A 12,694-nucleotide genomic window follows, 5' to 3' on the forward strand; every position below is an offset into this window, starting at 1 on the left:
TTCTGGCATCTTCTCACAGAAGTCACCCTAGTAGACCCCCCCGCTGCTAAAACCTTGCCAGGCAAACCCAATACACCCCGACGTTTTCATTCCCGCAATTCGATATTGCGTCGTGGCTTGCAGAAAACTTGTGTGAAATTCACAACGGCAGAAACACGAATTCAGGGAAACACCTGTTTCTCGTGACGGTGGACTCTGCGCAATAAGCAAAGCAAAGTTGTAAATCCTTAAGGAAAAAAAAAAAAGAAAAAAAAATAGCCCAGCCAAATTGGAGGTGTGCAGTCGTCATTGGTGGACTTCGTTAGCAAATGATGCACCCAGCTGATAATGGGAGGGAATAAAACATGGATTTACAGCTGAGAGCAACAGCTGAAAAAGGAAGGCAAAAGGGCCATAAGGTACGCAGTTTAATTTACTCCTTTTTTAAGAAATTTTTGCCTGGCTGCTGCCTATTTGCCTGGTGGTTGAATAGACATTTAGAAATTAAACACCCTTAATTTTTAGCATTTGAGTATTTGGGAATGAAAGAACGGAAACTTGAATGTTATGGTTGTTTGGGGTGGGTGCGTAGGGCAATAAAAACTTTAATAATAATAATAACAACAATAATACTTCAGTTTTATAATTTATTAATAATTTTCATTAATTTTCATTATCATTATTATCATTATTATTTCAGTTTTTCCCTCCAAATGAATGTTAGTTCTTAAGGCTCCCGGTCAATATTCAGTCAATGTGAATGGGAACTGCAGAGAGGCAGAGTCACTGTATTGTTTAGTGGTTAAAAGGATTTTTTTTCCAAAATTCAGCATTTTTTGGGGGCTGCTTGTGCTTGAGAGGTGAAGAGGTGCAACAGGCTTACGCTGTTCTTTTTATGTACACAGTTTTCTTCTCTTTTACAAATAACTGTCCTACCCTGTTAAAGTGGTTTTTTTTTTAGGGCAAATTAATATCATTCTTTAGAAAACAGGGAGTTTTGTTTGTTTGAAAAAATAAAACTTGCAAAACAAAAATGTGCAGATCGTTTCAGTTTTAGTTCTGGAGTCTCAGTAAAATGGAAAAAAAAAATCTCCGTAATTAGAGTCGGATGAAAACGTTGTTTTGTGCAAATTTAAAAGGAGTTTGCAGGGAGGAAAAGAAATCCCTCAGTGATGAATTGCAACATCAGTGAAGTTACCTGATTTATTCTGAATATGAGTTATCGCACTTGGCCCTTACAGTAATCTATGTATGAGGGGGTATGATTTAAGATTGAAATAATTTCTATACTCTTCCAAAAATGTAATTTTTGGTTTCCTTATACAATGGCGTTCTTCCGGGCATAGATGGAAAAGAAGAAATTCAGCAAACTGGAAATTATATTCATCGTCCTCTTCTGTTTGGCGGTGGCCGTGGCCTGTGTCCTCATTGGGATTTTAGCAACGAGGGAAACCGTATCCACAAGCAGCCGTAAGTGCTGATTTCTGCTGCTGAATCAGAAAAAAAGTCCCCGCCTTGAACTTTACGGATCCGTTTGATAAAATAAAATTGTTTATATATAAAGAATACAATATAAAAATATATAATTACATATATATACTAAATCATAAAAATACACATAATATAGAATTTATAATTTATTTATGTAAAACATATTTATATATAAATGTAATAGATATAAATAAAATTTAAAATAATTATTTTATAACCTGCAGAAATTGGACACCGCTCCCAGGATCTGATGGGGATTATTTTAATGCCCATTATGATCAGGGTCTTCAAAAATGTGGAAAATCACCAACCCCCTCAAAAAATGAAAATAAACATTTTTCTTTTGCCTGTTGCAGAATTTTTATGGGCTCTTGATGTTACTCCATTTTTATCATTAACCAAATGTGAACCAGAGTCATGCGCTGATAATAGGGACAACGTCGAGCTGCAGATATCAATGGGATGATGCATAATTAAAGGCAAATTTTATCCCCCCTAAACCTCAGTTTCCTCTTGCTTCATTTTCTAATTGTCATAAGAGGAGGATTTCAGTATTTTTTAATTTAAAGCATCATTTAAAAAAAAAAAAGACGGAGGGATACAAAGCCCTGGTGTACATAGAAAAACCAATAACCGTAGCAGTCTGTAATATTTTTACTGTTTCGGTTCATCAGAAATCACTTGTCTTAGAGACACCCCTGCATTTAAAACCTGGAAAAATGAAGTTTTTCTCTCTTTATCTGCATCAGTTGCACAGAATTTTGTAAAACAAGCGAGTTAGTGGTGGTCGAGGCTTGTTGGAAGCAACGTTCATGGTTGGAGACTTTCCAGATGGTGAGAAATTAGTTGGGAAAATCGTTAAAAGGACATTTAATAATAATACTAACAACAACAACAGTAATAGTAGTAGCAATAGCAGTAACAATAGTAATAATAGCAATCATGATAGCGATAGCAATAGTAATAATGATTTAAAATTATTGACATTAACCCCTTCATTTCTCTGCCTTACAGAATTTTCCCCACACTGCCCAAACGTGGGAACAGCCGAGCGGATCGACTGCATCCCAGACCAAGTTGCCACCAAGGTCTGAAAACATGAGAAAAAGAAGCAAAAAAAATAGGTTTAATAGCCTAGAAGAAAAAAAAAAATAGGTTTTATAGCCTACCACCTGTGGGATAAATTACTCCCATTTAATAACAAAATAAATTACCTTGTTTATACCAGGGCAGGTATTTTTAACCATTTTTCAACCAGCAACTGCCTGAATATTTTCTGGTGACGTGCAACCACCGATAGTAACAAATTTAACCAATTTCAGCCCATTACTAAGTTGGATTTTTCTCCTTGTGGGAGCAACTTGGAGCAGGGACAAAGTCCATCCTGTTGATTTAAATTCAAGTTGGGAACAAAATTGGGCCAACACCAACTGATTTGGAAATATTTCCGCTTTGCAGAACTGCCTTTTTTTTGGCATGATGTCAGATATTAACATTTCTAACAGCATATTAAAATACAAATTAGCTCGTCAAGATACATATGATTTTTAGGCTGTAATATTGCAATGTTTTCCAAAGCAAATTGAGTCTCCGTCGCTCTCTTACATTGGTGCCGTCTCGATAGTGGAGAATTTAGAAAACGAGGTAAATTATTTCAGTTTTCCAGCAAAACCCACTATCATCATATCATAAAATAACATTTATTACAATCTGGCCACTAAAACTGTAATTAAAGGTCAAACTGACAGCAAAGTCCTCTTTTCCATGGGAGATGGCACGTAGCATCGGAGCATTCTTGCGGATCGTTTTAATCTTTAATTAATACCTTGGAGCCACCTGTGTGTACCAAGTGACTAACGTTAAATATTAACTTATAATTTAATATTAGTGTTAAAGTAATAATTTACTATTAGTATTAAATATGCTGAATTTGAGAATAAAAACAGAGAAGCAACGCAGCCGTCACATATTGCGGGAAATCTCGCCACAGTTGTGCCGAAGATTTGGTTTATTATTTATGTCTTTATTTAAGTCCCACATTTTGCATCACCCCTAAGATTTAATTGTTTTTTTTAATAAGGTTCGGTGCGGAACAGAGCAGGGCCACAAAGCGAACAAGCTGAAAATCCTATTTCCTTCATGAGGAGTTGATTTTGCAGAATTATTGGATTTATTTCAATAATAATAATGAATAATAAAGGTGATTTGCTGCTGCCTTTTTTACCATTAAGTGGATTTCAGGCTAAAGGCTCGCTGGGAAAATGACAATTAATTTAAATCACATGTAAGCTTGTATAGCTGATAGAAAGCCTTGCTTTCCTCATTCATGCAAAATATACATAAAAAGCCAGCGAACGAGCACGTCTAACTAGAATTACCGAAAATACTTATTTATTAACCATGCGTAGGATGGAGGAGAGTTGGTATTCGTTAACTGCTCACTGCAAACGAGAGCAAAGGTTGACGAGGCAGGAAAACATCCTGAAAAATGACCCCTTGCGGCTGGGACACATGCTCGTGAGAATTTTCTGATAAATTGGATGATTTCTGTGGGTTTATGTAAAATAATGGTGCGGTCACGCCTTTGCCTTCACCCCTGGGGCAGAGTTCGGGAGTTACCACTTACGCTGCGATAAAATCTCTGCCTGTGTCCGCCTTCTCTCTAAATAAGCCTGGATTTGGTCTCCGGGGCTCTGTTTCATCTCGGTATCTGTTGGGTGGTTTTTATGGCCCCGAGGGTGGGACGAGCATTAACGTTTATTTACATAAAGCGATAACTTTTATAACAGTGCAAATAATTTTCTGGTGGACCCTGCTCCTTTCTTGGTGCTGGACATGAAAGATATAGACTATAAAATATATACACTATAAAAGGTTTTTTAATATATATATGTATTTTTATATATAAAAGTGTATATAAATAAATATACTATACTACATGTAATATAATATAATACAATACGATACAGTACAAGATGACATAATATATGTTATGTATATATATAACACCCCCCCCCCCAATTTTTCAGGTGGACTCTGCTCCTTTCTCAGTGCTGGGCATGAAAGATATAGACTCTAAAATATATATACTATAGAAAGTTTTTATATATATATATATATATATAAAAGTGTATATATATATGAAGTATATAGAAATAAATATACTGTATATAATATACAACATAACACAATATAGCATAACAAAACATAATATTTTATGTATATAAATTTATACAGTTGTATATATAAATAAATAATTTTGGGGGTGGACTCTGCTCCTTTCTCAGTGCTGGACATGAAAGATATATACTATAAAATATATACACTCTAAGAGGTGTGTTTATATATATATATATGTCTGTGTATATATACTTGATGCTTCCTGAAAGTACAAAGTCATTAATGGTCATGAACTGTATTTAATGTCATATTTAATTATTCTAATTTTAATAATTCTATTTAAATAGTCCTTGGTCTAGGAAGAGGGAAGAATAATTGGAAGAGGGTGAAGGACACTTAAAAAATTGGAGAAAGTGAATATTAACCAACCAGGCTTTGGGGTCACCTCTGATATTGAACAATATTTTTTTAATATTTAATCCTAACAGTCATTAAGACGGTTTAAATAGTTGTTAATCTATTTGAATAGACAGTGGAGCTGGGTTTATTTGGGGTGGCTTTATAGGACGTCCGTGCTTGGTCCTGGAGATCTGCAGGTAGGGCTGAGGTCGTTTATGGACGCAGCCCTTGGCTCCCTGTCAAGTTCCCTTGGTATCACTGTGACACTTTGACCCCGGGAATGACTTATTTCATTAACGACATAAAAAAATAATGTTTAAAGTGATATATGACCCACATCTTACCTTCAGAGGTAGAACTCAATTAAAAAGCGGGTGACTAACTTAATTTCTAATAGCAAAGTGAAGGTGTTCTGGTTTATTGGGCTGGAGAGGTTGGTGTCACCACATCAAGATACATGTTTTAAATGATGGATTGCGTTGCTTGGGTTTGTTTTTTGTTGTTGTTCATTAATAAAAAAAAGGTGTTTTTTTTCTCCATTTGAGCCTGTGCAGAACTCATGTGGACATTTTTGGTATTGAGGTTGACGTGACCAATGCTGGGTTGGTGATACATGCAATGCGGCAAATGGAGATGTCCATGATACATAGAGGAACTCATGGCTTTGTCTTTATACTCAAATTATTGTTTTTTTTCACTATATTAAAAGCAAAACCAACTTTCAGTTTTATACAGTCTTCAGTGCATGACATCTCTCCACCCTTGTTGTGGCTGTCACGGCTCAAACAATTCAATAATTCCTTTAACAGACTTGTGTAACCCACGGCTTTAAGAAAGAACAAATGCCCAGAATCCTCGTTTTTTTTCAGAACTAATGAGCAATTTTCCACTTTGAATCCCCCAAACAACCTGTCCATGCTCTTTGCCACCAAACGGACCTGAGAGGTCATCCAGGGACGGAGTCGAACCTGTTGCAAATATTATATAGGGTTTTCTGGTGGCTGCATTTTATTATGGGATTTATTTGTATTAAAATCTCCTCTTTTGGACCAGAGGCTCTGCACCCTCCGTGGCTGCTGCTGGAGCCCTCAGAGTGACACCAACGTGCCGTGGTGCTTTTTCTCTTCAAACCATAGCTACAGAGTGGATGGCGGGCTGCGAAAAACCCAGGAGGGTAAGCTGGGACCAAAGCTCGCAGAATTAGGTGCACGCAGACTTCCATTTCAATATAATTGACCTATTCTAGTCTACTCTATTCTAGTCTACTCTATTTTACTTTATTCATTTCGTTTCATTTCATTTTGTCATCATTTCATTTCATATTTGTTTTCATTTCCCCGCCCAAGGGTTTCAAGCTACGTTGACGCGGCTCTCCTCACCTTCACTTTTTGGGAATGATATCAACACCGTCCTCCTCACGGCGGAGTATCAGACACAAAATCGGTTTCGGTTCAAGGTGAGTTTTTCCACCCTGTTATGGCAAGATTTTGGCCTGCCTTGTCCACGAGGGAGATGCTGTGGGGTTATAAAGGCAGATTAATTCTCTTTCTCATCCCATGACTCCCACCAAAATACATCCTTGTACTTCCAAGGAAAAGTTTTGACCAGAAGAGGCTTTTTTGTACCCAGAGAACCAACGGTTTAACACAGCAGGATTTGTGCATGAAAAAGTACAAATACCTTTAAAAAGATCAGATTTTATCCTTCTTCTTTTTTCTCCCCCTCTTCATTGGAAAATGGTTTTGGGCCAAACACATTTATTCATCTAAATCTCACGATTGTTTCGGCAGAAGGCTTTCACTTCCAAAGCGCTTTGCATTTTATGGAAAATTCTGTGTTCAGTGTGTATTAAATGTGCCAAAATACATGGATTTTGGGGCTGGACAGGACTTCTGTTTGGGTCTTTTTCATTTGTTTGGGTTTTTTTAAATTTTTTCTTCTTTTTTCTTTTTTTTTGTTTTCTTTTCCTTTTTTCTTTTTCTTTTTTCTTTTTTCTGTTTATCTTTTCTTTTTCTTTTTTCTTTCTTCTTTTCTTCTTGTTTCTTTTTTTTCTTTTTTTTTTAAAAAAACTTTTGATCTTTATTCTTTTTTCATCCTTTTTTTCTTTTTGTCCTTTTTAAAATTTTCTTGGGGCTGGAGGGTGTTTGCCACATGTTCTCCTGCCAGAAATCTGGAAGCCAGACTGAGTTTGGTTCCACCCAGCCAAGGTAGGACATGTAGAGAGACCGCAAATGAGGCGCTGAAGAAGAGCTGGGCAATGCCTACAAACACGGTTGTGCAGAATTCTGCCTCCTGCATATTTCCCATGGGAAAAGTACCCTCCGATCAAGCAATAATGGGAAATACTGTTGTATCTACCCAAATAAAGAGGCTGAGTAGGTTTGCACAGTCTCAATTTTGCCATGTGTTGACGTTGACCACTTCTTGTTGTGCTGCGGTATTGTCAATGGGTGGGGTTTTTTCGCCAAGTCAGATTTGGATGGTCGTGCTGGAAAGCGTTAAAATGAGCCATTAATTTCTAAATTACTTATTTTGTTCTTGGAACTTATTTTTTTCTTTAAACATGTGTAGATCACCGATCCTAAAACACAAAGATTTGAAGTCCCCCATGAACACGTGGGACCTTTCAGTGGTCCAGCAGCCTCCAGCTTAAAATATAAAGTTGATGTCCAGCAAAATCCCTTTGGCATCAAGGTGACCAGAGCAAGCAATGGAAAAGTTGTGTGAGTAAATTTTGGGCTTTTTATCCATAAAATTTGTTTTCGCTGAAGGTCTGCATTGCGTTAGGTGCCCCCTGAGACATGCAAGCTGCTGCTTCTCTCCTTTTGATGGATAAGCAGAATGGAAAGACTCTTTCCGCATAAAATTTGGGGGTGTGGAGGTCTATCTCACAGGGTTTAGGTTTTGCCATCTTATTTTGATGGATAAAGCAATATGGAAGGACACTTTCCATAGAAAGTATCATGGATGGGGAGGTCTGTCTCCCTGGGGTTTGAGTTTTGCCGTGTTGGCTCTGGGCCCTCTTGTCCCCTTAATCCCAGGGAGAATTGATGAAATGTGCCATTGATTCATCAATTATGATGAGAAGTCCTTCCCAGCATCACTTTTTTATGATCTATCATGTCTTATTTTTGATGCTTCTCCCGAAGTTCTCAACACCCAAAATCAGGTTGAGCTTTAGGTGTGTGTTTGGAAACTATTTGGTACCAACCAGTGCTAAGCTGGTCCTAGAAAATTGTAAGTAAAATATTCAAAGTGCTTCTGTACCGAAGGATTTTAATCTCTTTGTTTTCTAAAAAAACCCCCAGACCTAAAGAAAGCAAAGCTGGGCTAACAGCCTTGCACTGAGACCCACTGAAAGGCGGAAGCCTCAGGAATAAATATTTATTAAATCAATTAGAAAGCGATTACTTAGCTGACCGCTAGCAGGAGTTGGAATGCTATCAACTCTTCAAGTTTAATTACTTAGGATTTACTTTTTTTCCTGCTATTTTTTTTGTTTGCTTTTATAAAAGCCTCTCTAAAGACTTATTTACCATTGGTGAGAGTGTGAAAGATGGAGTGGATGCTCAGGACTGATTTTGTTGGCACATGGAGGGGAGAATAATTTAATTCAACGGGCCCTGTTTGAAACAGTGCTTTAGAAGCTTGCTTAAATTTTTCTTAGGCTTTTATTTATTTGTAACATTTATAATGTTGCATTTTATGGTTTTAATGAAAAAAAATTCACAGTTAATATATTATTGGTAAAAACACACAGTATTTTTACTACAATATGCAACATGACTGGTTTTGCCCAAGTTATGAGATGCATATGACAAAATTAGTTGTGTCACATGATGCAAATGCTTTCTAAAATAACTGCTTGGGTTTTTGGGGAGGGGTTTAGCGATACTAATGGATCCAACCTTCATCATAAAATTCTTTATGCAACATTTCATCGTTTCGCCAGGTTTGATACCACCATCGGCCCGCTGCTGTACGCCGAGCAGTTTTTACAACTCTCCATCAAACTCCCCAGCAGCAATATCTACGGGGTGGGTGAGCATGTGCATAAGCAATACCAACACGACATCAGATGGAAAACCTGGCCCATATTCAGCAGGGACCAGGCCCCTTCGGGAGTAAGCATTTATTTTATTACATTTTACTTCTTTTCAGGCAAATTATTGAATCCAGCCATAGTTGGCACACTAACAATATCCACTGATTTTTCCTTTTTTTCCTTAAAGACTTGCCAAGTGTTGCAAAATGTGAGATACCACTGAATAAAATTCCTCTTGGAATAGTTTTTCCGAAATATTTGGATTGAATTGGTTGGGTTTTGCTGCAAATCAGCTAATGAAAATTAATATTTGATGGGCTTTGATTTTTGCTGTTTTTTCCTGCCCCTGAACTGCTGTGTGCAAAATTCGGTAGATACAGCATATTTTCTTCCGTAGCGTCATATCTTAGGAAATAATGCACAGTTGCCCTTAGCAGCTGTTGCTTTATAAAGCAAAATAGCTCTGCCAGCAATTATTTTGTTTCGACATTTTCCACCTTTTTTCCAAGGTGATTTCTAGGGCATCTGGTTTTCAAGAAGCGTAAAAACATATTTTTCCATCTGCAGTGAGATCTTTTATCCTGAATCCACGAGTTTTTGACCCTATATTGCTTTATCACTGCATCAACTTGCCAAATTTGTGATTTAGAAATCAGTCATTAGTACTTATACTCATTTTTTGCTTATTGCTTTTTCTGACTTGGATTCCTACATGCAACATTTTTTTGGGGTGCTTTGGGGGAAATAGTCAAATGTTATTGCTGTGCTTATTCATAGATTTCAGGCTTGATGAGCAAAAGGAGATGTTTGGTAGAGCGTATAAGCGCTTGACAAGTTAATGTTGCAGAAAACCCCCAATAGAAAACATTAAATTGCTGGTGTATAATCAACAATCAACAATAAGGAGCAAGAAAAGTAACGTAAATCATGGCAGAAGCAATAGTAAGAGTATTTTTACACTTGATTTTATTTGAGTCTCTAAACCAGCTTGGTTATAACTCTAGCATCTCAAACTCCATCTAAAATTGTTTTTCATTATGTGAGATTAAAGGAGTATTAAACGGAGATTGTTTAATGCAGCACTGATCCTTATGCTGAATTTGGAGTAAGTCCTGAAGTCTTTTGCTGAAATAGGAGTGATGTGAATGGGATTTGGGGAGCAGCTCCATGTTTGCAGTTAGTTAATGGTTTAGAAGAAAAAACAAAAAAAATCTTTCAAAGATTTGAGACATCGCCTATGGTCTGATACATCTATTTTGATTTTTGAACTGAAAACCAGAATTTGCCTCACTATCAACAAAACTTATTGCAGAAAAGGTCTCCTTTATTTTCTTTCCATCTCTACTAGAGATGCAATTTATAATCTTCATCTCTTAAATAATGGCTATGTGGGAGTTCTTATCCAAACTGCTCAAATTTGGGGTAGATTTCCCCAAATTTGTGCTTTCAACAGATTTTAAGCAACTTAAAGACATTCCCATAAAAAGGAGAAATAAAAAAAATTAGGTTAGTGTCAGTGATTTTGACAAGTTTAACCTCACATGTGATATATTTTTGGGATACTGCAGGGTGCATATAGTTACTGGGTTTTTTTTAATCGGCTTTTCTATTTTCCTTTAAGAACATGGATAACTTATACGGTGTTCAGACTTTCTTCTTGTGTTTGGAAGACAACACCGGAGCCTCGCTTGGTGTTTTCTTGATGAATAGCAATGCCATGGGTAAGGGTGTCTTCTCCATAAGTATTGCAAAAAATTGAAATTATTTATTATTATTAATTATAATCATTATTAGTTATTATTTAAATGATGTGCAAGCCAACGGGTAAGAATGCCTTCTCCATGGCTCTAAGGATTGCAAAGTACACACACACACACACACACACATATATATATATAAAAATAATCTGCAGGGCTATTGCACTGCAACCCTGCTGAGTTGATGTAGATTTTTTAAAAAATACAGTCACATGTTAAGTTTTGACAAAAGTTATCTTAAAATCTGTGACTGCAGCCATTTTTTCAAATTTACTCATGTTTCCTATATGAACAGCATTAAGGTTGTGTTGCAAGACCAGTGTCGCACACCTCGTGAGCATTTTTGCTCATGTTCAGGGATGTTTCAGTACAAGATATGAAAATCTGAGCCTAAATTTATACTGAGCAGCACTTGTTGACATATGCCCTTAATTTCCCTTAAATAAGTGTGTACATATTTGGGCGCTTACAAAATATTCAAGCGTCTTGAGACTGAAAATATAATGAGAAGAAGTTGTGCCATTGGCTTTCTCTTCTCTTTCTGGACTGTAAATATGGACATTTTTAGGAAACAAAAAAGAGCTGGAAACTTTCCACCTACCTTGCAAGCTCCAGTAACGGTTTTGGTTTGAATATGTTTGTTTTATATTTTCTCCTAAACAATTTTTATATCTTTTGTATCAGCATCCCAGTTATTCGAGATTTAGGTAATACCCCAAATTGATTTTGTGCGTTTTTTGCTCGCAGAGTTCGCCGTGCAGCCGGCGCCGGCTGTCACTTACAGAACAATTGGGGGAATTCTTGATTTTTACGTCTTCTTGGGAGACACCCCCGAGCGAGTGGTGCAGGAGTACGTGAAGGTACGTTGGCGAACCCCAGCCCAAAGGTAGTAGATCTTCCATCCTTGGAGACGCTCAAAGCATGACTGAGGACAGCCCCGGGCAAATGGCTCTTGCTCGTTCTGCTTTGACCACGGGTGATCTTTGAGTAGATGATCTCCAACCTCCATCATCCTGTAGTTTATCTTGAGAAGTTAGGCATTGAACATTTTTTTTTTCTTTAAGTTTTCTTTTCTCCCCCTCTATTTCCATGACTCTTCACTATTTTATTAATCCAGAATTATAACTCAACGTTGCCCCTAACCTGTGTGATTTTAAGAGAGCATGATTTTATGGTAGCAAAGTATCTGTACCTCTACGTATCTATTAACGTATCTATGGCAAGTAATTCCCATTTGTATTTTGGGGGGGCCAAATCAAGGTTTCAATAACTTCTTAAAGAAAGGATACATAGGTCTTTAAACAGCATTAAGTTTAGTTCCTTAGTAACTTAAATCTTTAAATTTGGACTAAATTTTTTCTTCTTTTCTCATCCTCTTCTCTTCATGCAGTTTCCCTTATTTCTATACAGTTTCCCCTTACTTAGATCATCACAATTTTTATAGGTTCATTCTGCAGCTTTTCTTTACCTTGCCTCTCCTTAGTAATTCTGCTCCTCAGGTCAGGGGTATTGACATTGTGGTATTCCCTGCTGTATAAATACATGATAAAAAAATATTATTAAAACTAAGAGCTTACACTTTTTTGGTAAGGCAGCAAATAAATGGGTGCAATGCCAGAAAACAGAATGAGGTGGCAATTTTATAGCATATAAATATTATATGATAGATATGATATGATATAATATAATAAATAACTTGATTGATAGCAATGGATACATCATTCTTCACATCATTCACATTTGGGGTTTTTTTGGGGGGGGGGGAAGAGCACAGGAAAAATATAGCAGCTGCAGGTGATTGTGTAAAATGCACTTTATCGTACTTGAGTTGAATCTCTGATTTGAGAGATAACTGGAGAATTTAGGGAATCAGACCCAAAGAGAGGAGACCGACGGCGCTCGT

General features: G+C 36.8%; 1 protein-coding gene across 1 annotated transcript in view; it reads left to right on the plus strand.

The window, feature by feature from the left end:
• Window positions 1-734: 734 nt before the first annotated feature.
• LOC104320245 (maltase-glucoamylase-like) overlaps window positions 735-12,694 on the plus strand; it is a 45,988-nt gene continuing 34,028 nt past the window's right edge. The window contains exons 1-8 of the mRNA XM_069799804.1: window positions 735-1,449; window positions 2,485-2,558; window positions 6,043-6,163; window positions 6,336-6,445; window positions 7,561-7,712; window positions 8,942-9,113; window positions 10,656-10,755; window positions 11,539-11,651. Of these exons, the coding sequence (XP_069655905.1) occupies window positions 1,326-1,449; window positions 2,485-2,558; window positions 6,043-6,163; window positions 6,336-6,445; window positions 7,561-7,712; window positions 8,942-9,113; window positions 10,656-10,755; window positions 11,539-11,651 (966 nt within the window). The 5' untranslated portion in view covers window positions 735-1,325. The remainder of the gene's footprint in view (window positions 1,450-2,484; window positions 2,559-6,042; window positions 6,164-6,335; window positions 6,446-7,560; window positions 7,713-8,941; window positions 9,114-10,655; window positions 10,756-11,538; window positions 11,652-12,694) is intronic.

Source organism: Haliaeetus albicilla, chromosome 13 (genome assembly GCF_947461875.1).
Source record: "Haliaeetus albicilla chromosome 13, bHalAlb1.1, whole genome shotgun sequence".
In the NCBI taxonomy this organism is placed as follows: domain Eukaryota; kingdom Metazoa; phylum Chordata; class Aves; order Accipitriformes; family Accipitridae; genus Haliaeetus; species Haliaeetus albicilla.